The 27,327-nt window shown below is 48.3% G+C and overlaps 1 protein-coding gene across 1 annotated transcript in view; it reads right to left on the reverse strand.

Moving 5' to 3' along the window:
- Window positions 1-11,218, reverse strand: part of CTPS1 (CTP synthase 1) — a 30,095-nt gene extending 18,877 nt beyond the window's left edge. Inside the window, exons 1-5 of the mRNA XM_055341772.1 lie at window positions 11,102-11,218; window positions 6,994-7,172; window positions 5,947-6,117; window positions 3,488-3,588; window positions 2,451-2,567 (exon numbers count right to left, since the gene is read on the reverse strand). Of these exons, the coding sequence (XP_055197747.1) occupies window positions 2,451-2,567; window positions 3,488-3,588; window positions 5,947-6,117; window positions 6,994-7,172; window positions 11,102-11,190 (657 nt within the window). The 5' untranslated portion in view covers window positions 11,191-11,218. The remainder of the gene's footprint in view (window positions 1-2,450; window positions 2,568-3,487; window positions 3,589-5,946; window positions 6,118-6,993; window positions 7,173-11,101) is intronic.
- Between the last annotated feature and the right edge of the window lie 16,109 nt (window positions 11,219-27,327).

Genomic DNA, 27,327 nt, shown 5'->3' on the forward strand with positions numbered 1-27,327 from the left:
TTTATTTATTTATTTATGATAGTCAGAGAGAGAGAGAGAGAGGGAGAGAGAGAGAGAGAGAGAGAGAGAGAGGGGCAGAGACACAGGCAGAGGGACAAGCAGGCTCCATGCACCGGGAGCCCGATGTGGGACTCGATCCCAGGTCTCCAGGATCGCGCCCTGGGCCAAAGGCAGGCGCTAAACTGCTGCGCCACCCAGGGATTCCTCCACAGTCTGTTTTAAGGACGGTGGTACTGGTGCCCACTGAACCACTCCCCTTCCCCAATCCCCAGAGGTGGCCCCTCTCCCACTCTTACGTGATCCTTCTGGTATGCTTTGAGCTACTTCTTGATTTGTAGCTTAAGACATTTCCTATGGATTCCCCTGTTAGAGGAGAAACCTTCTCTCTCTACTACATATGCACCTGTCCTCTGGCTACAACCCATCTCCTGATACCTCTCCAGTGCTACGTGTGTTGAGTGTTTAAATACTGCCCACCATAAACCATGTACCATGCTTTTCCTTTCTGTCCAAATTTGGTTTGTTTTCCTTTTTGGTGTTTGTTTTGTTCTGTTTTCTTGGTATGCTGAGTTTCTTAAGCACTAAATTATCCCTTATCTCCCCTCACACTTAGCAGATTTGCTGGGTATAGAATTCTAGGTTGGAAAGCATTTTTCCCTGAGCACTTATAAGGAAATAGCTCCAACAGTCTTCTAGTTTCTAGTATTGCTGCTGAGAAAGTGTAATGCCTTACTGACTCTTGGTTTTTCTCTTTAGAGCCTTTCAGAATGTCTGCCCCATTATTCTGAAATTTCAGTGATGTGTCTTGCTGTGGGTCATTTCTCATTCAATATGCTGGGCATCTGGTGGGTCCTTTCAATCTAGAAACTAATGTCCTGAGATCTCCTTGAATCATTTAGATCAAAGAATCAGAAAACTTTCCCTGTAAAAGCCAGATAATATTTTAGGTTTTGTGAGCCATACAGGCTGTCACAAGGACTCGAACTCTGCTGTTTTAAATAAAGAAGTCGCCACGGACAACACATAAACACGTGGGCAGGGCTATAGTTCCATGTAATTTCATCTGCAAAAACTGGGAGTGAGCTGACTGGGCCTGTGGGCACAGTTTGCTGACCCCTGGTTCTGATGACATGTCCCCTCCGTTTCTCTATTATTTTCTGGAAATCCTAGCCCAGTCCTCTCGTTCTCTTACCCCTTCTCTCACATTTCCTATCTCTCGATCTTCTTGTGTACTCCCCGGGGTAGTTCCTCCATCTTCTTTCTTTTTCATTCCTGCTATCCCATTTTTAGTTTCCAAGAATTCTCTTCTATTCTCTGAATGCCCCCTTCTTAGGCCCAATTCTTGTTTCATGGATGCAGTTTATTTCCCCTTGACCCCTTGACTCTCTGAGGACATTAACGACAGGTTGTTCTGGCTTCCAAGTTAGGAGGTTTCAGCTTCCTCCAGAGCCCAAATTTCCTCTAAGTTCCCCCTTTGTCCTGCCGTTTTGATTTCTTGTGAAGTTAGGTGCTTTTCCCAAATGTCTGGTGAGCACTGGCTGCCAGCTGACATTTAAAAGCTAACTGGAAGTTCTGAGTGGGTGGACTTGTCCCTTGGGGTCCTCACTTGTGTCACTGGGGAGCCTCGAAGGGCACTGTGTTTTCTCTTGGGCGAGTCATATACCCTATCATGAACCTTGTGGGAAATGGTCCAAGACTGGATATGATGATTCTGGAAACCGAGGGACAGAAGGCAGGGTGTCCCAATAGCATAGAAGTGCGCTTTACCCCTGTGTTTTTAGTTCAGTATTACCACTCTTCACTGTTCCTAATATCTGCTGGTCTAGAATTCCTCTCCAGAGAAAAAGCTTCAGTCTTCTGCCAAGGTGGGAGAGGGACTGATGCCCAGTTATGCATGTTAGGGAAGGAGATGCTGGGTTCTAGCTGCTTCTCGAACAGCAGTTACCATGATCCGCCCCCCAGCCCTCACGGCACCTGGCACTGCCCCTGCCTGGGCCCTGGGGCTTCTGCAGGGCAAACAGGGCTGCTTCTCAGCTGGCCCTGATCCAGGCTTAGGATTCTGCTCCCACCTCTGCTATGTCACTTTGTACACATCACCTGCTTTCTGGCTGCCTACGTTTTGTTCCCATTGATTATTTCGCATTATCTTTGTGAATTCTTCTCTTTTAAAAAAATTCTCTTTACTCTAGTTGTAGCAGGCTTTCACCATGTAGTAGAGACAAACGAGTATTTTCAATCCACCATCCTCAACTGCAGCTTCCCTGGAAAATCTTCTAAATGTTTTCCATCCGATCTTTTCAAAAAGTAGGATTACAATAATTTTAAATTCACAAAGAAGGTCTTTATTCCCTTCACCTCACATATCTAAAACAGATAAGGAATGAAAACCATCCTCTTCTCTTTCATTTCCACAACACCCCCCTCCCCAAAGTAAAACTTAAATGCCTTACCTGAGGAACCAGACTGACGTGAATATTACAAAAGTTCTCTCTTTTGACCTTGAACTGGAACTGACGGAAGGCCTCAATAAAGGGCATGCTTTCTATATCTCCCACTGTTCCACCGAGCTACAAGAACAAAGGTACCGTAGAGGTCAAGCACTAAGCCTTTTTCTCGTGGGTTAGTTTTCTAACACTGCACCTCATCAGCTCAGCTCTGTGATCAGAAACAGCATCATGTGGACTCTCTGAGCCCAGATAATGTCACTAAGCAGTAACTGACATTTCTTTATGCTGAAAGGTTACTTTCCTGGACAGGCTCTCCATTTTCCAAGGTTATAGATCTGGCCAAGAAAAAGACTGGGTGAAAAAATGTACTAGAGGCTTTATTTGCACAAAGTTGCGAAGCAAAGAAAACCTAAATCTTATCTACTTGGTTAGCTGTAAATAACTTTTGAATAAAAATGTATCAATCATAAACTGCTGGAATTTCTGAGTCCCTTACTTTTGTGGGAACATGGATCTAGGACCATCAGAGCATGAGTAAAGAAACTGAAAGCAATGGGGCTCACTGAGAGAGATCAACATTCCTACCAGAGGAGGGCTGAAGGAGCTGACTTTCTCAAGAGACGGAGGAAAACATGTCCTGCCGCTCTCAGCGGTACTGTCCACAAAGAGTGAACGGACACATGCTTGCACAGAGTACTGCTCGCAGTGGTGTGGCCGCTCCCATGATTGTGCCCTTACCCGCCCCCTGCAGTGAGGAGGGTCAAGGGCCTCACGGGGCACCTCTTATGGGGAGCTGATGGCCTGAGGGGAGGAATATGTACACTCGGTTAGAAAAGATTCATACTGGGCGCCTGGGTGACTCAGTGGTCGAGTGTCTGGTTCAGCTCAGGTCATGATCCCGGGATCCAGGGATCGAGTCCCGCATCAGGCTCCCTGCATGGAGCCTGCTTCTCCCTCTGCCTGTGTCTCTGCCTCTCTCTGTGTCTCTCATGAATAAATAAATAAAAGCTTTAAAAAAAGAAAAGAAGAGACATACAAACCTCAATAACGCACACTTGAGGCTCCAGGCCATCTTCATCCACAGGTATTAATGCCTGTCTCATGACCCACTCCTGGATTGCATCTGTGATGTGAGGGACAACTGGAAGAGAAAAAAGAAATACATACCTTAAACTTTTCTGTCAGTGCTGGTGGAGGCAGACATGCTTACGAGGACAATAAAGTGCTGCAGGCTTTGCCTGGAGTGGTGATGGGGTCATAAACATATTTTTGACACAGCTCCGAGATGGCATTGAAAAATCTTTAGGTTCCTCATACTTCCCACAGCCTCCCTTCCAGGTTCCCAAGTTGTGGCTGAACGTACAAGAGGGTAAGGCCAAGCGTGCATCCTGAACCACATCAGAGCACTTGGCCCTGTGCAGAGTCTACCCTGGCAGCACCACAACTCAGCCCCACACCACTGATTGTGGAAGGCGGCCGCTTCACACCCGGGGGGCTTCCCAGGCCTCCATTCCATTGTGTTCCGGTTTACAGAAGGATAAACAATCCCCCGAGGAGAGACAGTTGGGTCCGGCAGGGTGGTCAGGAGCACAGCATCTGGGGCCTGAATGTCTGGATTCAAACCTCAGTTCCACCGCTCATTAGGTACGGATCCTTGAGCAAATGACTGAACTATTCTTAAGCTCGATGTCCCTATCCACTCAGGGGCAGTAAGAGCTTCAACTTCATGAAGTTGTGGAAATTGTGAGCGACACCACTGGTAAGATGCTAGGCAGAGCGCCTCGCGTGCCAGGGCTCAGCAGAGCCAGCTACCAAGCTAAACACTTGTTAAAATCCTAGTTGTAGGACTCGGGAGGCAGCCTCCTAAGGGGCAGGGATTACTGTTTAACTGGCTCGTGTTTAACCAGCAGTGCCTCGGGCACAAGGATACTCATTATCTATTCCACACACAGCAGCCAAAGGGATCTTCTAAAAATGCAAAACAGAGCTCCTCGGCTCCCAAGTTCTAAACTCTTCTACAGCTTCTCACTGCTCTGAAATCCAAACTCGGGACCATGGCCCAGAAGGTCCTGTGTAACCTGGCTGCAGGCCACCTGACCCCCCCTCCACGCATCCTATCCCCCCAACCACAGGTCACTCTGCAGGACACCCTCCACCCCCTGACCTCTATGACAGGGCCCCTGCAGCCCGGGCCTCTGTGTGCTGTGTGCTCCATCCCCTCAGGCCCCGGCTGGCCTCTCATCACAAATGCCCCTCGGGGAGACTTCCCCTAGCCACCTGTCCAAATGGGCCATCTCCACACACTCTCAGCTCACTATTTATTTCCTCCATAGCTCTTATCAGACGCCGTGTTTCATGTATTTTTGTGTCTCCCACTCGGTAGCCTTAGCCTCCGCCTCCGTGGGGGCAACGAGCTCACTGGTCTGGTTCATCACGTAGCCCCAGGGCGGGTGTGACCGCAGTGAGGATTCAAAAAATATGTGACGAATGAATGTGTACACGAATGAATACCCCGGAGGCCTAGAACAACAAACTGTATCATCGAGATCGTCATAATTCCTAATTGACCCCCCTTTCCGTGTGTCAGGAGCCCAGAGTTTTATTGCCCTCTGAACAATCAGGAAGGGCAGGTAGTTTATCGCCATCTCCCAGAAAAGGGAACCAGATCTCAGAGGTTAGGTATCGGCCTGCCTTCACACCGCTGGGAAGTGGCAGGGCTAAGGCTCTAACACATGACCCCGTTAGCCCCGAATCTGACCAGGGCGGCCCCAGACTAGAGCGGCCTGTCAGCCTGACCCTCGGCTTAGCAAAGTCTAAAGCCAAGAGGAGAGTCACTCTCATAACACACACGCCGCCCCCAATCTAGACTTCAGCCATTACGCACTAAACCAGTGGTTTTTGAACCCCACCTTTTAAGAGTGGCAATTTTCTCAAAAGAGTGTTGTGCGAAACCCCAGGGCAGCAGGCAGACACCGGTGAAGCCGGCTGATGAAAGCACAGGAGGACCCAGAGACCGGCCTCTCAGACTCGCCCAGGCCCATGTGCGCCAATGAGCAGCCTGCAAACCAACGAACACGAAGGACATTGTTTTCCTACCACCGCCGAAATCCATCCCAGATGCTCGACATATACACACACCACCTGGCTTGCTGCCCTGGCCTAGCTGCTGTCCTTAATTCACACCCATCACTGCGTACGAACAACAGCTCTCAGGACTCAAATCCTGCCACAGGACTCACAGCTTCCGTGTCATTCTCAGAACAGCAGGGGCTTCTTCACATTTATTTATTTATTTATTTATTTATTTTTAGTAAACAGCTGCACAACTCTGAATTTTCAACCGAAGGCATATTTCAGTAACAATACCTTGACACTTCTGGCTGCAACTGCACAGATAGTAAATTTCTATACACAAAAGAAAGCAAATTGGAAAAAAAAAAAAAAGAAAGAAAGCAAATGGGTTAAGATGTTTACACCCCGAAGGCAAACCCAGTTTTACCTTGGACGGTTTTCCCCAAGTAATCTCCTTTGCGTTCCTTGTTAATGACGTACTGGTAGATCTTTCCAGTCGTCAGATTATTGTCCTTGGTGAGGCGGATGTCAAGGAAGCGCTCATAGTTCCCCAGGTCGAGGTCTACTTCCCCACCGTCATCCAGCACAAAAACCTCACCTGTGATGAACGGCGGAAATGGTCAGGGTAAGTGAAAAACATGTTATGTCATGGCAAACGCGAGTCTCAAAACGTAAACACTTAAGCAGAACAAAGTCTGCATTACCTTGATACGAAGCAGAGAAATTTATTTCTAGAAAACTAAACATGACACAAAAGAAAGAAAAATCACCAACCATTCTGCAAAAGGTAATAGGATGCTTCGAGTCTATCAACAAGCTCAGTCTCAATCAGGAAGTAATGAGAGGGCAAGGAACGAAGGAAATCAGCCTCAAGGGCGGTGGGTACGGGGAGCTTGACAGGAGTGTGCTATCTGCTGCCTAAAGAGAAAGAACTTTCAACAAAGCCTCCTACAGAAAAACGTCTCTGATGTGATCAAAGCATGATTTCCTTCAGAACTCATGCCGGATATTAAGATCCTGTTGATCAGAAAAACCAACTTCTGGGCTACACTTTGGTTCCAAACAAAGTTGTGAAACTCAAAGTTCCCCCCGTTCCTTTGTTTAACATTCATTCCTTGAGACGTCATCCTAGAAATTCTGCCCAGGATGGTTCATTCTCACCATCACAAAAGGAGAAGAGCTCAAAAATGGGATAAAGAAAAAAATGTCTTCTTTTCTCCCCTCAGAGAGAGGGTTCTCTTTCAGAAACCTCTAGACTCTCCTCATGACGTTGCCTGTTTAGATTTCTGCTTCCTGCTCTCTGTTCAGGTGAGAAAAGCATATTCCACTATTCCAAAACTAAGGACTTTTCTGGAAGGAAGGAAATGCAAGTTATGTTTATGCAAAATATACACAATTTCCAAAGGCTGACATGTGCTTCTATATACTCCACCATCATTATGTTAATCAAAGAAAAGAAATGCGTCGCGCTTACCATGTTCGTAAGGAGAGAATGTTCCTGCATCAATGTTAATGTATGGGTCAATTTTAATTGAAGTTACATGTAAACCACATGACTTCAGTATGGTGCCTACGCTGCTGGCGATGATTCCTTTTCCAATTCCTGATATAACACCACCAGTGACTAGAATGTACTTCATTTTACTTTTTGACCTGGGAGTGGGAGAAGGAAAAATTTCAGATAAAGGTATCTCCACAAAGCATGCGTATCTGGGCTCAAGGGCTCTGCCTCTTACTGGCTACGCACCCTCCAGGAGCCTGTTTCCCTATCAGCCACACCACTCTAGAAGGTTGTCAGGTGGGACCCTAACAAATACTTCTTGGGAATCACTGAATGGCTTTAGTGAAACGGGAGTCAAAAAAAACAACTCGCTTAATCAAATAATGAAGCTCTTGTTGAAGGCTCGGACAACTAACAACCTTGAGAGACAACCTAAAAAAAAAAAATGTAAAAACTTAAGAACAGCTCTGTGGACAGAGAACACTATGCCCCCGACGTTGGCTGACATAGCCACCGGACCCAGGAGTTTGTAAGCGGACGCCTCATTATTTTCCCTGCGTGGAAGTGGAAAAGGTTTCAGTCTTGGATGAGCACTTTGGCCACGAAAGAGAGAACGTCTCTAGCCAACCTACAACGTATCACCAAGAAAACACAACTTCTCTAGGTTACGGAAGACAGTAGAGAGTTTCAACGTTGAAAAGGAGTCGCAATGAAGCCTCAAACTCTTCATCAGAGGTGGTTCTCCCCTGTAATTTTCGAATAACTTACTCCTTGCCAGCAGTCTCGCCCAGGTAGGGCCAGGAAGAGAAAGCGCATATACTGCAGGGAAGGAACATCGGATGCCCACCCGGCCTGAAGCACACAATGCGCAGAGGATGCAAAGGGAGGGCAGATTTGATTAAATCCAAAGAGCAGCGCAGCTGTGGCCGGGAATGGAACAGATGCGGTGAGAGATAAAAGGGGCAGATGCACGCAGGAAGAGCAGAGGCTCGAGGTGAGGCGACAGCAACAGGCTTGCTGGGGAGAAATTATCACTGGCCCCCCAGCTCCAGAGGCCCAGACACACCATGTGGTTGGTAAATCCAAATGTGACCAAAGGGAGACACACAATCACCAAGCAGAAAAGAATGCTTGCTTTGGCATGGTCAGGACATTTTCCTCCTCCGGGAACACTTCATGTGAAGCCAGATTATAATAAAAATAAGCTCAGAAAGAACAAGGAAACAGGGGAGTTCTGCTTGAAGCATTCCCCCGCCCCACTCCTCCCCAAGGCAGGAATGAATACGCTTGGCAAAGTAAGACCGCTCAACGTGACTTCCCCCTTGGACCTCAAGGAAGACACCTAGAATAGGACTTGCTGAATCCTGTTAGAGCGTTTCCAAAAGCAAGCTCCTTGGTTTCTGCAAAACGTATATGGGGTTCCCACAAGGCGGCCTACAGACCTATAAATCAGAGAAATGCTGTTTAACAGTCAATTGGTTTAATGCCAGACCTCCAGTAGCCTTTAATAACTTAATGCACATTGTGATCTCCCCAAATGGGTATAGGGTATGCATTCTTCCCAAGTCCCTAATACCTGGGGTGGGGGGGGGGAGGCTGCTACTGTCACCTCAGTCAAATGGCTCCTTATGGACACACAAATATCAGACTTGGCTACATTTTAGATGTGTTCTAACCAGGTATATCCCTGACACTATATCCAGTCTCAGACTCAATTCTCGACGTCCCTAGAAATTCCTCGGCCACCCTGAGTGGGTTATGGAGTAGGTTACTTTTACAGAAGACCCATCTCATCCATTTGCATTTGATTTGCCCCAACTTTATTCAAAGAGGGTTAAAGCTCTCTTGAGGGATGATTCTTGCGGGCTCCCACAGTGCCTGACAATAAAGATTCCAATGTGCCCAAAGACCAGGAGGGAGAGGCTGACAGGACCCACTCACTCACCCTGATGCGCGACACGGTTGTGTAGGTGCTACTGTGCTGGACACTTTGGGAACCACAAAACCATTTTTTTTTTACCTTTATTTGCATTTATTTGATGCAAAATTTACTCCCAGGCCATAGTTTTTGTTTCTTCAGTTTCTTCTGGGCAACCTCCTCTTCTGGTTTAAGGACAATCTGCTCTTTTTCACTACGGATGGAGAGCTCACATATGGGTGAATCCGGCCATAAGCCCTGTAAATTCTACACCACACCTTGGGGACTTTGTTCACCTAGACGTGCTCAATGACCACATTTAGGAGGGACACTGCTCTGTCCCCTCTAAATCCCTAAGTTCAGCAGCCCTCTCTGAACTTTTAGGCACGTGCAGTAAAAATCCAGCACACTTTTTGGGCCACCGACCCTGTGTGCATGCCCATCATGCGGCCTGGGCACACCTACCAACTCCACCACTGTAATGACCGAATGGCACATAGTACATCTACAGAGCGACAACCTTCAGATACTCGGTGGCTTTTTCGATATGCCTATCCTTGATGGCCCGAGCAGTTTCGCGCGTGTTCTTAAACTGAACACGAAGGTGCGAACCTTCCTGATTTGCGAGATTTTATAGGGTTTTCTGGGTCAAGTGAATAGCGAACCATTTTCAGAGATCGTCTCAGGCCACTCACAGGAAGAGCAGGGACCACAAAACTTAATCACATCTGGGCTCGTAACTCAAGTTGCTGGCAGTTTGGTTAGAGACAAAACAGTTACAGATAATGAGTGATCCAGTCATGGTGGGAAACCGGGACAACATGTGAAAGGCGTATGTGGAGAAGGTGGAGCAGAAAGCTTTCAGTGGCAAAACCAGGGCAGAGATGGTGGCCCAGCAGAAGAAGGCGTGAGAAAATTAAGGCAGGGAGAGGCTCCTGCTTCACTGACCTGAGACTTGCAGGGAGTCTTCAAGGACGGACTATAAGATATAAAGCACGGGGAAGGGAGGAGAGTGAACAGGAAGGTGAAGGCCATCTACAGAAAACAGAAGTAGGGCCAAGAAGAGAGACAGGGAGACGGTGGGAAAGGCGGAAAGGGAGGACGGGAACACGGTGGGAAATAAGCTGGAAATGTAAGCAAGGGACGAATTCATTTGGAAACCTGAAGGTCCCATCTGAACTTCACTCTGAAGGCAGTGGACACATCAGGGAGTTCTCAAGCACAGACGTAACATAAATCAAGATGCTTCAGAGGCCGCTGGCTGGCTACCTAGGTAGAGGAAGCAACTCTGCATCTCCAAGTTGTGAGTCTGGGCCCCCCCAATGGGTGTAGAGACGACTTAAAAATAAGAAAATCTTAGATAAAAAAATGCACAGGGGAATCCAACAAAGATGGAAAGAAAGAAGAAAAAAAAGAAAGAAAGCTTTTTTTGGTTAAACTGGTGTTTGAGAGCCACCTCCACCCTAGCACTCTGCGCACTGAGACCCATCGGGTTGCTCCGAGCTGCCTGACGCCCCGCGTCCTTACAGCTGGTAAAAATGGGGTGAGAATGCCCCGCATGGGCGGTCACCGGGGCGGCCGAGCGCTGGGCGTTACAACCAGCGTGCACCTAAGCGGGCCACGCAGACGTAGCGAACTTCTGCAAAACGCAGCAGGTCCGCCGCGGGGCAGCGGGGGCCGCACCCTGAGCCCGGAGCGCGGGCGCTGCAAGGCCCCTCGGCCCGCGGGAGTCGGGGCGCGCCGGGGGCGCCGAGGCCGGGCCGCCGAGCCCATCCCCCGCGCGGCGGCGCCTCCGGGACCCGGGGCGCCCCCCGGCCGGGCCGAGGCCGTGCTCCCGGGCCGCCGCGGCTGCTCGGGCAGGGCTGGGCGCAGGGGCCCCCGCGCGTCCCCCCGCGCGTCCCCCCGCGCCCCTGGCCGCCCGGCTCGCCCGCGGCGCCCGGCCACGCGGCCCCGCGCGCGGGAGCCGGCTCCTCGCCGGCCCGGCCGCCCGCCCCGCTCCGCGACGCACGCAGCCCATTGGCCAGGCCCGCGGGGCCCCTCTCCCTGATTGGTGCGAAGCCCCGTCTGTCCGCCGGCGGTGTGGCCGTCCCGCGCGGCGCTCGGCGGGCGCTCGCCGCTTCCCGCCCGGGAGAACGGCTCCCCCGGGGCCCGCAGGCAGCCTACCTGAGGCCGGCTTGCAGGCCTGCGTCGGGGGGGCGCTGGGCGAGGGACGCACGGGGCCGCGGGCAGCCAGTGAGCCGGCGCCGCCGCATGCGCCCGGCAGTCTTTCGCGGGGGCGGGCTCCCGGCGGTGCGCACGCAGGGCGGGGGCGGGGCTGGCGCGCGGGCCCTCCCCCGGGGCGGGGCCTGCGCCGGCCCGAGTGCGCAGGCGCGGGGCGGCCGGGCCGAGGAGCCGGGGGGCGGCGTGCGGGCGGGGCCCGGCGGCGCTGCTGCGCCCGCGGTGGCTGGTGCCGGCTGCGTCTCCCGCCGGGGAGGCTCTCCAAGCTGGCAAGGCTGTCGCCGGGCTCCTGCAGCCTCCCAGGCGGGGCTGGATGGTCACACCGCGGCTCTGAACCGTCCGACCTCGTGAGCACGAGGTTCACGGCCGCCGGTCGCGGGCCCGCAGCTCCTCTCGGGACCGGGGGACAGCGGCAGTGTCACCACCCCACCCCACCCCCGCTGGCCTCTGAATGCAAAAGCCTGGAAGGACGGACGCCTGGGCGCTCGCTCCTTCCCCGCAGCTGGCTTCCCTTGCAGCTGCATCCGACCTGAGGGCGGCCGCTTTCGGCGGAGAGGGCTCCAGGGACGGGGTTCCAGCCGGCTAAGGCTCATCGAGCACCCCCTGAGTGCCCCACGCTGGGCCGGGCTCCAGAGGACCCCGTGTCCTGGGTGTGACGACGTAGTGGGGCCAAGCGATCAGCTAGTTGCATGTCATCGTGATTCTCAGAAGTTCTTGCTGCTGGAGTGCCCAGCGCGGGAACTGACCGAGCCTGGTGGGGGTCGGGGACGCAGGCAAGAAAGTCTTCCCTGAAAAGGTAGTTTAAAGCTGACAACTGACATTTACTGGCGACGAAAGGGAAGGGAGCGGTTGGGAGTGAGAATGAGCGAGGCAGGAGGAAAAGCATGTGTGAAGGCCCTGAGGCCCAGAAGAGCCCGGCACAGCTGCATGGGAAGGCCAGCGGAGCAGCATTGGAGGAGCCAAAGGAAGAGAGATTATGAGACCAGACTAGAGAGGCGGGCGTGGCCATACCATGCAGAGCATTATGTAGTCCAAGTGACGGATTTTCTCTGTCCTACAGGCAGTGGAAAGCCATAGAAATTTTTTTGAGGAGGGGATTTTGTCTTTCTCTAGAATGGCGAATACATGCAGATGGTTAATTTTTCTGACCCTCCAAACACTACACCAGATATACTCGAAAATCTCACCTCTGTACCCCAACGTTCCTTTTTTCTTCCCTAGAAACAATTTGTCACAAGCTCTTGTAATCTTCATTGAAAGATTCAAACGGAAGGTGTGACATGATCACGTTTGTTTTCAGGAAAACGACTCAAACAAATGGTTTCCAAGAAACCAGTTAGGAGGCTTCTGCAGTGGCCCAGAGAGAGCTTCTGGCTTCTTCCAAATCTGGATCACCATTGCTCCTACGCTGCCAAGCTACCCAAGCTGCACTCAGCTCCAAATCGAAAACATGCTTGGGATGTGTTTGAGGATGTGCTATGGCCACACATTCTTTCGAGAAGCATTTGGTGTTTATCTTAGCGCTGGGACATGACAGACACTGAGAACATACCCGCTGAAGTAATCGAGATGCTGTAGGAGACACGAGAACGAGCCACGCTGTATTCGAGATCATCAGTTTACCCTTTCCTTGCTTGCCTCGAACCTCCACCTTCTCCTCCCCGATGCTCTTTCTCAGCAGTGGTCTTGCTTCCTATTCCACTGAAAAGTAGAAGCCATCAGGAGAGGCCCCCTGAGCTCCCACTGCCGTGTCCCCCAGCCCCCTTCTATCTGCACGAGCTCTGGCTGTCCCCCGCGCTGTGGACCAACTATCCCCATAGATGTCTTCTCCTCAACTCAGGAAGGTCACCCTGGTGATTCTCCCCTTGTGCATCAGCAGTCAGGTCCCCCCCCTCCAGATCATTTCCACTTCATGATGCCATTTCTCCCATCTTAAAGGCTCTCCCTTAACTGTACATAATTCTCTGGCTACCCTTCATGTCTCTGTGTCCCTTTTCAGCAGGGCTTCCAGAAAGTGCTGTTTGTACTTGTTGCCTCTAGTCTCCTCCCTGTCTCTGGGACTCATTCGCATCAGGCTGTTGCTCACGAAATTCCAATGAAACTGGGCTTGTCGAAAATTAACCTCTGTGTTCCCAGACCTCTGGAGTCCAGGCTAGACTCACAAGTCCCAGGTAAAGATGCCAGTGTGGCTGTACTTGCACAGTGTCAGTGTGTGTGTGTTTGGGCTGCTCTCCCCCCCAGCCCTGAGCTCACAGACTCCCTGGGGGCTTGTGGGTGCAGCTGCACTGCCCCCAGATCCTGCTCCTAAACTGAACACTTCCTAACAGCATTTGTCACAACTAGTTACTCCCTCCTTAAAACGTGTTCTTGGGGCACCTGGGTGGCTCAGTGGTTGAGCATTTGCCTTTAGCTCAGGGCATGATCCTGGGATCCCATGATCGAGTCCCACATCGGGGTCCCTGCAGGGAGCCTGCTTCTCCCTCTGCCTATGTCTCTGCTTCTCTCTCTGTGTCTCTCATGAATAAATAAATAAATAAATCTTTAAAAAAAAACTGCCTTCTAGGAAACCACTTTTTCTGTTTCTCTTCTATTTCACAGGGCTCTCCTTCTGGGTGCCCCTTCCTAGGGCCGTTCGTGTTCCTGACCTGTAAACATTGCTATGCCCCAGGGCTCAAAAGATGCTGTCTCCATCTGTAATCATTCTCTACATGATCTCATCCCGATTTTAAGTACCATCTATACTCTGCTGACTCCCACATTGGTATTTCCAGCCTGGACCTGTCTCCTGAACTCCAGGTTTGGGGCTCTTCTAAGCATGAAAGTCACCGGCTCGAACAAACAGGCACCTTGTCTCCAGGTAGGACAATTCTGCAATAGTGGCTCCTGCTCTAGAGCTCCCACTGGGAGGCCTAAACCAGGGGGCAGCAAACTGTCTGAAAAGGGCCTGATCATAAATATTTTAAGCTTTTAGGGGGTCACAGAGTCACAGCTACTCAATTCTGTCTTCGTAGCACAAAAAGTGTCATCTCTGAACAAAAGAAGCGCCACCAAAATGGAAGTAGATCTGAAGGCCACAGTTTGCCAACCCCTGAACTAAACACACCCCTCGTCTTGTCTAGCTCCTTCGCTGCCCTGTGCTGCCTCCCCCTTACGGGTTTCACTTGTGAGCATTGCTCAAGTGAAAAGTGAGCATTCCCTTACACAAGAACCCCATCTCAGTCTTGGTTTCTAGGGAACGGGATCTAGGACAGCGCCTCTCCTACAGGTCTTCCCACGGGGCGCTCACTACTTCCCTAAGACATTTATTCAGCCGGGTGCTGAAATTGCTCGTCTACTTGGACGTCTCCTCCCCACCCGATTGTAATCTCTTTGAGACTGCTTCACATTTCTGTGTCTCAGATCCCTTATCAGACATAATTCCCGTTCACCTTTTAATAACTTTAATTCCCACCACTACCCTGTGATGCAAATGCCATCCTTATCACTACATCCCATGTGACACGAAACTGGGAGTGAAAAGTAAAAATGCCCTCCTGAGAGCACATATGAAGGTTCACTTTGACTCCTTTCTGTTCAGCCCCCCCCCTGCCCATCACCAAATCTTACTAATTGTTTCCCCACCAAGGCTCCTTTGAGTGACTTTCTTTACTTTCACATCAATATGCCGTCACCCTGGCCGAGTGTTCTAGTATATTATCTGGGTGAGGGACACCTGGGTGGCTCAGTCGGTTAAGCATCTGCCTTTGGCTCAGGTCATGATCCTGGGGTCCTGGGATCGAGCCCCACATTGGGCTCTCTGCTCAGGAGGGAGCCTACTTCTCCCTCTCCTCCTGCCACTCCCCCTGCTTGTTCTCTCTCTCTCTCTCTCTCTCAAATAAATAATAATAATTTAAAAAAACATTATCTGGGTGAGCTGCAGAGGAGGAAGGAGCCCACAACTGCTGACTTAAATTTATATAGTTTGCCCAGATGGGGGCTACTTATACTAAAATAAAAAGGTTGTTTTAGTTTTTAAAAAATATGTAAATTGTACAAAATTCAGAAGGCAAAAAGAAACACACAGTAAAAGCTTTCCCCACATACCTATTCCCCGGCCACCTGGTTTTCCTCCCAGAGGCAACCAGTATTACCAGTTTCTTATTTGTCTTTCAAGAGATACTCTGTGCATAGTCTGTATCCTCTCTTATTGGCTATATATTATTTTCATACAATTGTGGTATGCTGGATTTTCCTCACTTGAGCCAGTTTTCTTTAATGATGGTTAGTGAATTACGTGGTTATACCCTCACTTGGACATGAACAGATTAAAAGCTCTGTGTGTGTGTGTGTGTGTGTGTGTGTGTCTGTCTGTGTGTAAAATACGAGTGAAAAAAATGAGGCAAAGAGAAAATTAAGGTAGGAACTTTTTCTCCTCAGTGGCACTCCACTGCCTTCAAGATAAAGTCAAAACCATAATTTGATTTAATGAGGCTGCCCACAAACTGGCCTCAGTTTACCTCGCCAGCCATATGACCCACCCCATGCACTAGTCATGCTGGACTCTTTCAGTTGCCTGAATATGCCATTTATTCTCTTTCCCACATCTGGATCTTTGCATAGACCTCTGTTGGAAAACCCCCTTCCCTTTGCCTTACTAATGTCACATTGCTGCTTGGCCTTCACTTGCCCAGGTATCTTTCCTGGACAGCCTTCCTCCCCCAAGCTGGGTCTAGCACTTCTCCATTCTTCTCTTGCTGCCTGGACCTCTCCAAGCACAACACCTACGAGTCGCGTTTTGACGGTTCATTTCCATGTCCAGATCTCCCCCTTACCTACAAGCTCTTGAGCTGTGGGACCTGTTTATGTGATTTACTGGTATATGCCCAGTGCCTAGCTGGTCCCAGCACATGGTGCACATTTGGAAAATATTTTTCCCCTACAAATAAATGAATCTAGAAATTAAATTAGATCCCAAATCCTATAAGCTTTCTAGAGGTGAGTCACAAATTTGACTTCTACTTCCCAGCAGCCAAAATGAAAAGGGTCAATATGATTTATAGAAAACCGTACAATAGTTGCTCAGAAGAAATATAACCCTTCGCTACTCCCCTAGAGCCTCCTATTGGCACCCGTAAGGGCCCCCCACACTATTTTTCCCTGGTCACATTTATCAAAAATATAACAACTGATGGGGGTAATTAGTTATTTGATGTGTGTCTTCTCTACTGGACTGTATTTCATCTAGGAGTGTATCCCAGCACCTCTCACATTGCCTGCAAGTAGTAGGTGCTCAGTTAATGTTTCCCGAATGAATTAAAAGGACTTTTATTTCTGTAACTAAGATCAGAAATCAATTTCTTCTCAGAGTCTTCATGGAGAGGACGCAGGATATGTAATGCATGGATAAAATGTCTCAGTCACACCCATACAGCAGACCTCTGGTCACAGGGCTCCTCCTTAGAATGATTCTCAATAAGGGCTGATGGCAGTGCCACAAAGTGCAGTTCAGGCAAAGCAGCTCTGCTGAGAGCCAACAGGATGCCAAGAGTATGCAGTGTGGGGGGAGAAGCCACTGGAAAACCTGGCTTATTCAAAAGCCTCTTCTCGTGCTCATCTATAAAGAAAGTTCTCGAACCTGAGTGCTGGGTAGATTGAAAGGGGCGATGATTACACTCTGAGAGAGACATGGAACAAAGCTATTCATGTTACAATCAAAGGCTTTCAACAGTTACTTGAGCTTGGGGTAAAATTCATATCTACCTCAGAATTAATTGATGTCCTTCATGAGAATATGATGGGATGTTATAATCTGATGGAGACATCTGTCTCATATAGGACATATAATAATATGCATTAGTACTATATATAATCCTATGCTATGATCATACACTAATACCTCAATAACACGTTTAGGGAAAAACATAGTAAAAGACAAAGAAAAAAACACCTTATATGTTATGCAAGCATAATAATGAATTCTTAGTTGACAAATACGTTTACACGGCTGACATCACCACCTATCCCAGATTCAGAAAGACACTTCTGATTTCTTGGAATTTTACTCTTTATTCTTTTTAAGAAAAGTAATGTGTTACGTGTGTGACTGAATGTCATTTTGTTTTTATGCTCATATAAGACTTTCAATGCAAATAAATAGGCAGAGAAGAAAGTGACAACTTTTTCAGACCATATTATTTTGACTTTTGGGTTCAGAGAACATGGCAAGCAGGACTCATTTCCAGTCTCCTCACCGTTTAGCACCCCTCCCAGCTCCCCATGCTAGTTGATTGCTACTCCTCTGATCTACAGAGCACACTCTTATTCATCCATTCCAGCATTTACCACATTATATTGAGATTATCTGGATTTGCTTCGCTCTAGACTGAGAAAAAAAAAAACGGCCTTTTTTCAGCTGCAGTAGCTGCAGGAAGGGGTGGCAAAGCCTCCCTCAAGCTTCAGAAGCTCCCCGGAACCACCTCAAACATCTAATCTACCTAAAAAATCTGCACTCGTTGTGCAAACAGAGCTTCAGAACAAGCTCCCACCACTTGTTTCCAACCAAACTGTGGCCCTTATACCCTTTCAGTATGAAAACTCTAGAGGCAGAGCGCTCTGTCCACAGTGCCTAGCAGAGTGCTTGGCACATAGCAAGCCCTCAATAGACATTTGACGAGCTGAATTAAAATTATGAAATTAACCTTGTGATGTTCAGTTTTCTCATGGTGTGGCCTTTCCCCACCTATTTGTTCAAGACAAATGAGTGTTCTTGCAAGAAAACCAATTATACTTCAGTTGGGAAGACACCACAAAAGCAACTTCAGCCCAGCTCAGTAATCCAAGGGACTCAAATGTTTCCAGGCAGTGTTGCCTCAAGGTGTTTTGTGGACTGAGAATCACTAAGGGGGTCAATATGTCAATATTCTCCAGACTCCCACTGGGCATCTAGCATTCTCCCAGCTGCCACAGAGTTGAGCGACTTAATCAATTAGCACAAAGAAGATGGACAGTCAGGAGCTTGAGAGATTTAGAAAGATTTGCATCCAGGAAGCACTCAGTGGAGCCATATATGAGTATAAAACTCCATAGTTATAATTTCAAGTTCTGAGGCCAGGCTCCAGACATCTGTATCTCGATCTCTCAAAGAGATCTATTTCAGTCTCCAAGAACAACTCCTGCCTTTAGTGCCAGGATCACTTGAAAGGCACCTTTTAAACCTGGGGGGAAATAGGGACAACTCATGTAGATCTCCAACAACTCCCACGTTTGCATAAGTAACACTTGATTCCTGTAGCACATGATGAGAGTTTTAAAAATGATTCAACCTTTTAAAATACCTGCATTCAACACACATTTAGCTAATCTGATCTCAAGGAGGTATGGGGAAAACACCCATATGTTTGTGGGTTTAAATAACTAGAAAGATGGATGAGGCTGATATGGTAGGTGGAAGTGATGTTATTCTGGAAGAAGAAGTTTGGGGCTGAGTTATTGTTTGTTTGTTTTTTTTAACTTTATTTTGGGGAGTCCATTTGGCTCTGTCAGAAGAGCATGAGACTCTTGGGTGCCTGGGTGGTTGAGCATCTGCTTTCTGCTCAGGTTGTGATCCCAGGGTCTGGGGATCAAGTCCTACGTCAGGCTCTCCGAGGGGAGCCTGCTTCTCCTCTGCCTGTGTCTCTGCCTCTCTCTGTGTCTCTCATGAATAAATAAAAAAAAATCTTAAAAAAAAAGAGCATGAGATTTTTTTTATCTCAAGCCTTACATTGGGTGTAGAGATTACTTAAACAAATAAATAAAACCTTTAAAAATATCTTTTAAAAATTATATTTTGTATAACATACTTACAAAAAATTGTAAAGATCATAAATGTACAACTTGATGTATTTTTACCTATTGACCACATCCATGAGACTAGCACCCAGACTAAGAAACAGAACATTACCAGCCCCCCAGAAGGCCCCCTCATTCCCCTCTAGCTACCAGTTCTATGTCCCTCAGCCCCCACCTCCTCTGCAAGACCACCACCCTGACTTTTGACAAGACAGATTAGTTTTCTCCGGGCTCTTTTTAAAGCTAAACTGGGAATAATAGGCTCATCTACCAAAGCTCTTATTTTTTTCAAGAATCAACATTTTGTTTGGCTCCTTTAAGTTGTAGCTGTCTCCTCTCTCCCCCCTCCATGCCAGATCCTCTTCCTTTTTAGGTAAACAAGTCATCTTCCTCTGTTTCCTTTTATGCAAACAAAGCAAAAAAGTCAGCAAAATAAATATCTATTTCATTCATTCACTGATGCCTGTATTGGCCTCCCCCATGTACCAGGCACTGTCCCAGGGGCCTGGGTCACAAAACAATTACCATACCGAGGTCAGGATAGGATTGGGGGAAATGGAGGGGCACCTTATGCAGCCAGATGTCAAAAAAACTTTCCAGAGCAGCATCTCTAAGGCTGGCGAGTTGGGGGACGAAGGGGTCAGAGGAGGGCCTCACGTGCTGTCACAGATCCTGGTAGGAAGCTGTGAACGGCTGGCTCCCTGCGAAGGCCTCAGTGGTGAGAAGACTTCGGGGTTTACAACACTAGACTGAACAAACACGCCAAACTTTCCCTCCCCACTGAAGAAACCTCATTAAAACTACAATACAGAGGGGCGACTGGAGGGCTCTGCTCGTCAAGCATCTGCATTCGGCTCAGGTCAAGATCCTGGGATCCTGGGATCGAGCCCCACATCCTGCTCAGGGAGGACCTTGCTTCTCCCTCTCCCTCTGCCTGCCACTCCCCCTGCTTGTGCTCTCTCTCTGTCAAATAAATAAAAAATCTTTATTTAAAAATAACTCCACTAAAGAAAAGTTTTTAAAAACACGTTAATCCAGGGGCACCTGGGTGGCTCAGTCGGTTAAGTGTCTGACTCTTGATTTTTGGCTCAGGTAATGAATGATCTCAGGGTCATGAGATCAAGCCTCCCTCAGCCCCGGAGCCCACTTGAGATTTCTCTGCCTCCCTCTGCCGTTTGGCCCTCCCCACTCCACCCCCGAAAATAAATAAATCTTTAAAAACTACAAATAAAAACCCGTTAATCTGTATAAAGGCAGGATAGCAGGAGAGATGATGGGGGCGGTGGGCTGGTGGGGAACTTTGGCAGCAAGAAATCAGATGACTGAGTGAAAACCTAAGAGACTCAAGGAAGCCGAGAGCCCAACCAGTGGGGGAAGCATCGAGAGTCGCCTTGACTTGCTGAGGCTCCAGGGATTTGCTATGGGAATTAGACTGTCAGGGGAGCTAGGGAAGTGAAGGCCCTGGGTGGGGAGACTGGGGCGATCAGAGAAGGGTCACTAACAAATCCTTGTGAAGAAAACCATCCAAGGCAGCCCAGGTGGCTCAGCGGTTTAGCACGGCCTTCAGCCCAGGGCCTGATCCTAGAGACCTGGGATCGAGTCCCATGTCGGGCTCCCTGCATGGAGCCTGCTTCTCCCTCTGCCTGTGTCTCTGCCTCTCTCTCTATCTCTCATTAATAAATAAATATTTAAAAAAAAAAAGAAGAAAGAAAGAAAGAAAGAAAGAAAGAAAGAAAGAAAGAAAGAAAGAAAGAAGAAAGAAAGAAAGAAAGAAAGAAAACCATCCAGGCTGGGCCGTGGAGAAGCCAGCCACAGGGAAGGGGAGCTCTGGGAGGCACCCAGCCCTGGGGGGTGGGCACCTGGGGCCCCCATGGTCAGCAGGGCCAGCAAGCCCTGGAGCAGGGGCACCGGCCGAGGAGCAGAGGACAAGCTGGAAGCCACCCAGCGCCTCGGCGTCCATCAGTCACCAGAACCCCCTTGGGAGAGCAGTGGCCCCAGCTTCACTTGGGCCGCCCAGGCTTCAAGGCAGCTCATCTGCAGCCCCCCGTGTGGAGCCCTCCAGGGGCAGGGGTGCAGGACCTGCAGCCCTAGCTCACCCAGCTTGGAAGTAAGGCCTGGAGCCCTGGGCGCGGGGGCACACCATGGGCGCAGAGGCCAAACTGGCACCAGGGAGCCACGCAGGGCCCCCCACGCTCAGATGGCACAAGGCAGAGAAGGAAACACCGCCGTGCGCCTCCTACGGCGGCCGGGGCTCTGTCCCTTCCGCAGATCACGGGCCCCAGAGAGGACACGCTCCTGGACATCCTGTCTCCTCTCTGGCCAGCCGGCCACCTCGGTCGCCTCCTCAGGCACGTGCTGTGCGTCGGCCCTGGGCCCCCGCGCTCGGCCAGCGCACCTGCTGGCACTCCCCGGAGGCTCCCGCACGGCCCTTTGGGGCTCTCCTGCCTCCAGCGGGGACCGCCTCACCCCCGGGAACCCCAAACTGTGTGGCTTCAGTAAGAGGCGGTTTATCTCTCCCGGCATCACAGCCTTAGGGCGAGTGGTGGCCGACCCGCGAGCCACCCCGGACCCAGGTTCCTGCCAACTTGTTACTCTGCCTTCGTCGTCCTCGGCCGCCTGGGCCAGGCTGGCTTCCTGCAGTGTCTGCGTTCACATCGGCCAGGAGCAGAGACGGAAAGGACGTGAAGGACAACGATTTCCTTTGAGGCAATAATGTAAGATGTTGGGGTGCCTGGGCGACTCAGGGGTTGAGCAACTGCCTTTGGCTCAGACTGTGATCCCGGGGTCCTGGGATCAAGTCCCGTGTAGGGCCCTGCATGGAGCCTGCTTCTCCCTTTGCCTGTGTCTCTGCCTCTGTCTGTGTGTCTCATGAATAAATAAATAAAATCTTTAGAAAAAAAAATAATGTAGACGTTGCCTGCACCCCTTCTGTCCCATTCCATGGGTCAGAACTGAGCTGGAGGGCCACATGTGGGCTGTAGGTAAGGCCAGGGAATGTCCCCTCTAGCAGGGTGACCATCTGCATAGGGAAGCTCTTATTACTAAGGAGAAGCAGAGAATAGATTTGGGGGGGTGGGGGGTGGGGGGGCCAGATAACCACAAGTCCACCACAGCCAGGCTGCTACCTAAGGCCTAGAAGATAATCAGCACTGCCCGCTTCTCATAACATTCCTTCCCCATTCCAGGCAAAAGGTAGGGTCCACCCAGACATCTCTCTCTAAAAACAAAACAAAAGGCAACATCCAGTGTAGCCAATATTGTCATCACCTGGCCCATGTGCTTAGCCCTTCAAGGCATATTACCTTGACTATACACTGTCCAGTCCCAAAAATCTTTGCCTAGGGCTTCCTGTGGCTCCTAGAACCTCTGTGCACCCAGGGCAGACCTGACATGGTGGAGAATTAACGTCCTTCCCCCGAGCTCTCAGTCCCCTTCATCTCATCCAACACTGATGCAGGCCCATCAGTTCGAGGCTCCGGGCTAGTAGAGACAAATCCGGGGCCTTATCTCCCTCGCTCTCCGCCAGATGCCATACTGAGTGCTTGACCCGCCTTCCTCATTTAATTCTCCCCACAGCCCTTTGAGTTTCATTCTCTGCTCCCCATTGTAATGGATGAAGAAACTGAAAGTAAGAAACGATGAGTACTGCCCAAGTCCCCAGCTGGTAATCAGCAGAGATGAGGTTTGAACCCATGTCTGTCTGGCTCCAAGATGCTTCATCCAATGAGAGATGCTCCCTGCCCTGAAAGCCTGTGGTCAATAGGAGAACAGGACAGGTAGGAAGATCACTAACATCCCCTGCTGGATGCAACAATGACAAAGGTCAAACTCACACCGTCTTACTGGCTGGCATGTGTTCAAGTGATGACCCAAGGAGCCAACACATCATCCCAGAACTGCTTGCATTTGGACTATTACCTGACAAGGCAATACAACTCCGTATTTGTTAAAGATTTATTTATTTACTTAGTTGAGAGAAAGAAACAGAGAGAGAGCATGGGGGGGTGCAGAGGGAAAGAGAATCCCAAGCAGACTCTGAGCTGAGCTGAGAGCCTGACTTGAGAGTTGACCCTGGACTCTGAGATCAACTGAGCTGCAAACAGGAGTCAGTCACTGCCTGAGCCACTCAGGCGCCCCTATAATTCTGTATTTTTAAGCCCCCATAATTTGAGTCTTTTTACAGTAGTCAAATTCTTTTAACTCAGTGCTTCCCAAACATGTTCCACATCATGGGACGTATAGGAAATGGCAGTATTTATAGGGAGTATCAGAATATACTCAAGATTTGGGGCTATTGATATAGAACTTGGTGAAAATACTATATTTTCTTCATGGTACATAATTATGAAAGGAAATAAAATACAAAGTATTTAGGAAAATAGTAAATATTTAATAGAATTAAATTAATAGAGTAAAATTAATTAATAGATTTAAATTAATAGAATAAAACTTCCAAATAATGTCTCTTCAAATGTCAGATAGGAATTCAGCTTGCTTTTATGAACGTTTTCTATTAGATTCTATCTTGGGAATGGCCACAATATTTCTGACGGTGTTTTTCCAGTTACGCTCCCTTCTAATTCATGATCATCACCATTGACAAGAAACATTTCACAAGAGGATACTGTGAGTGACAGCAACATCTCTTAATTTTCCCCCTCCAATTGTCAGAAACTCCTTTCTTACTCTTAATAGAATTAGGATCCTTTGAATTTTACTTGAATGAGTCAATTGTTCTCAAAAGCTAACAGTTCTGCTTTTTCTTTGGTTGACAACATGTAATGTTGAAATTTCTGGTAATAATATAAAGGGCTTTAGAATACAATGGTACTTTTCTCAAGTCAAGTATTTTAAAATTATGATGAATTTTTCTTCCAGAATACACAGACATTGCTCTACCAGTCTTAGTAGTTTCTTTTTAGGGTTCAAATCATAATTCCAAGTTAGTTCACCAGTAATTTCACTTATCTGAAGGTAGAGTCTTTTTCTTTGTCCCTAAATGTTGGTAACGTGTATTAATACTGGAGGGGAAATCCCAAGACTGCCCCTAGGCTCTGATTTGCTAGGGGATTCATAGAAGAAAATCAGTGCAGGAAAAAGGTCCTTGGGTGAAGAAGTCCAGGAGAAACTAGGCACAAGCTCCTAGTTTGATAGAGTCACCCAGAGAGGCCCTAGTTCTCCCAACAATGATATGTGAACACACAGGCAGAATGGTGACAACCAGGGAAGCTCAGCTAGCTTTGGTGTCCAGGGTTTGGTTTTTTTTTAATATTTTATTTATTTATTCATAGAGATGCAGAGAGAGAGAGAGAGAGAGAGAGGCAGAGACACAGGCAGAGGGAGAAGCAGGCTCCATGCAGGGAGCCCGATGTGGGACTTGATCCCAGGTCTCCAGGATCACACCCCGGGCTGCAGGCGGCGCTAAACTGCTGCGCCACAGGGGCTGCCCTGTCCAGGGTTTTTAATTTGGGTTAAGTCACTTAGGGATGCAGCACCCACATGACTGGCCTTAGTAACCCCATCTCCAGGTCCCTGCATATTAAACTAATGCATCATGGACCATGGTCCAAGGGCTCAGAGGCCATCTTCCAAGAGCTGGTCAAGGGGTTAGTCCTAAATATCTTTGGAATGTGCAGAGTTTGGGGAACCTAGTCCTGCTGAGCTAACCCATTACTGCACAAATGTACTTTTGCCTAATTCTCACAATTTTCGATCAAGTTGATTCAGAGACTCAAAAATGTCAAGTAAGTCAGATTCTGAAGCCGCTTACAATCCTTCAAAACAACTGCAAAGTGAGACTGGTTCACAGTGTTTATACTTTATTTTTATTCTTTTTAGGCCCACAAACTCTTGACAGAACTCTTCTTGGGGTGAATCAATGCATTTCTGTATAAAACAGCAGAGGGTCATATTATTGGCCTATTTCTTCACGTGAAGCTGAAAACACTTGGGACTAACAGACTTGGGGGGCTCTCTCTCTCTCTCTCTCTCTCCCTCTTTTTTTAAGTAGACTCCATGCCCAGTTTAGAGCACTACACGTAGGGCTCAAACTCACAACCATGAGTTCAAGACTTGAGCCAAAATCATGAGTCAGATGCTCAGCTGACTGAGCCATCCAGGCCCCCCATGGCTTGGATTTTAATGTATCACATTATTTATTGCAAAATGTGAATCTTTACATATGATAACTTCCTGTGAATGAAAGAATGTGCTTCTCAAGTCTCAGGATTTAGGGGATGAACTTGCGAAGTCAAGCTTCTGCATCTTGTTGCTGCAGCCACCAGAGGGGACCATAATCCAAGGTGCTTGCTTACCCCTGACTGCTTGCTCCTCACTGGTTCTGAGAATTTTGCTTGCTGCTGCTTCTAGCTGACCACTGTGAATGATGACTGGAGGTTCAGCATTTTGCACAAAAGGTTTTTTTGAGCTTCTAGTTCTACATCACTTGAGATGTTTTCAATGAGTCCATAGGATTGTTTGGAAGAGGCAACTTTTCTATATGCTGCTTTTTGGGAGGGAGGGGTAGACAGTAAAAAAATTTTCAATACTTACAATTTGAAGGAACCAATGTGACATTGGAATAACCTTGAATTGACAGGAGAAAAAAACATCCAAATGATTCTTTGCATATATCTTGATGAAAGGGCAGGGAAATTTATAATTATTCATGAGAAAAGGTGTAGCATTCACATTGAGCAAACCTATGCATAACATATATTCCCGGGATCCCTGGGTGGTGCAGTGGTTTGGCGCCTGCCTTTGGCCCGGGGCGCGGTCCTGGAGACCCGGGATCGAGTCCCGCGTCGGGCTCCCGGTGCATGGAGCCTGCTTCTCCCTCTGCCTGTGTCTCTGCCTCTCTCTCTCTCTCTGTGACTATGGTAAATAAATAAAAAAAATTAAAAAAAAAACCTTTCTTTAAAAAAAAAAGCAAAACATATATTCCCATGTTTACTTTGGGGTGGAGACTTCCTATCAGAACGAGGTGGAATATAGTCCTTGATGTCAGGAGGTTGTCATAGGACACGGAGAAAGGCCTATGGGCACACTCTAAGAGCTGATATAACATGGATGGGAGTCTTAGGCCTGTTGTCTCAAGCAAGGAATGCAGGCCCTTATTTATTTATCAATAGAGACCATATCAGTTGACCTTGAGTTCAAGCTTTTGCAGAGGCAGTTAGTGAATATGTTAGTGGGGTGTGCTAAGGCTGTTGGGAAACTCCGTAAGCAAGGTCTCAGACCCACATTTCTGTGGGCCTTCCTTGGCTCCATAAATCAACCTTCTTTTCTTAAACTTTTCTGGTCATATCTAATTCAAGGCATGTTTCTCTTAAACATATCATTCCGGTCAAAGCCTTGGTAATACAAACAACATTTCCAATGGTGTCCTCTGTGAGCATTGGTTCCTCCCCCAAAGCCAGGGGCTTCAATGAGCAAACCAAAATCTCTATTTGCTTCTTCAGCCCCAAACTCAGTATTGATAGTTCTCATGCGGACTGGTGAGATGAGCCAACAGATAAAACTGGAGGGTCCCAGAGTACAAATGGGTGATTATCTTGGTGTATTTATTGACTGTTGAATGATAAATGCTTTTTGTACTACTGTGTTTAGTGATTCTGATGACATCCCAGTTTCTTTTTTCAAAGATTCATCTATTAATTTTAGAGAATGAGAGCAGGAGTGGGGACCATGGAGGGGCAAAGGGAGATGGAGAGGGAGAGAGTCTCAAGCAGACTCTCCATGGAGCTTAGCATAGGGCTCTATCCTAAGACCATAATAAGATCATGACCTGAGCTGAAACCAAGAGTCGGACGCTCAACCGACGGAGCCACCCAGGTGCTCCAATGACATCCTAGTTTTAATTTAAAAGCTTTCCATTATAATGGGAAAAATAATTATCCATAAATATTATGCAATGAGATACCACATCACAGCAATCAGAATGACTAGAATTAACAACTCAGGAAAAAACAGTTGTTGGTGAGGATGCAGAGAAAGGGGAACTCTCTCACACTGTTGGTGGGAATGCAAGCTGGTACAGCCACTCTGGGAAACAGTATTGAGGTTCCTCAAAAAGTTAAAAATAGAACTACCTACAACCTAGCAATTGCACTACTGGGTATTTATCCCAAAGATACAAACATGGTGATTCGAGGGGGCACATGCACCCCAATGTTTATAGCAGCAATGTCCACAGTAGCCAAACTATGGAAAGAGCCCAGATGCCCATCGACAGATGAATGGATAATGAAGATGGGGTCTATATACATAATGGACTACTCAGCCATCACAAAGAATGAAATCTTACATTTGCAATGACATGGATGGAACTAGAGGGTATTATGCTGAGTGAAATAAGTCAGTCAGAG

The sequence above is a fragment of the Nyctereutes procyonoides genome, unplaced genomic scaffold, assembly GCF_905146905.1.
Source record: "Nyctereutes procyonoides isolate TBG_1078 unplaced genomic scaffold, NYPRO_anot_genome, whole genome shotgun sequence".
NCBI lineage: Eukaryota > Metazoa > Chordata > Mammalia > Carnivora > Canidae > Nyctereutes > Nyctereutes procyonoides.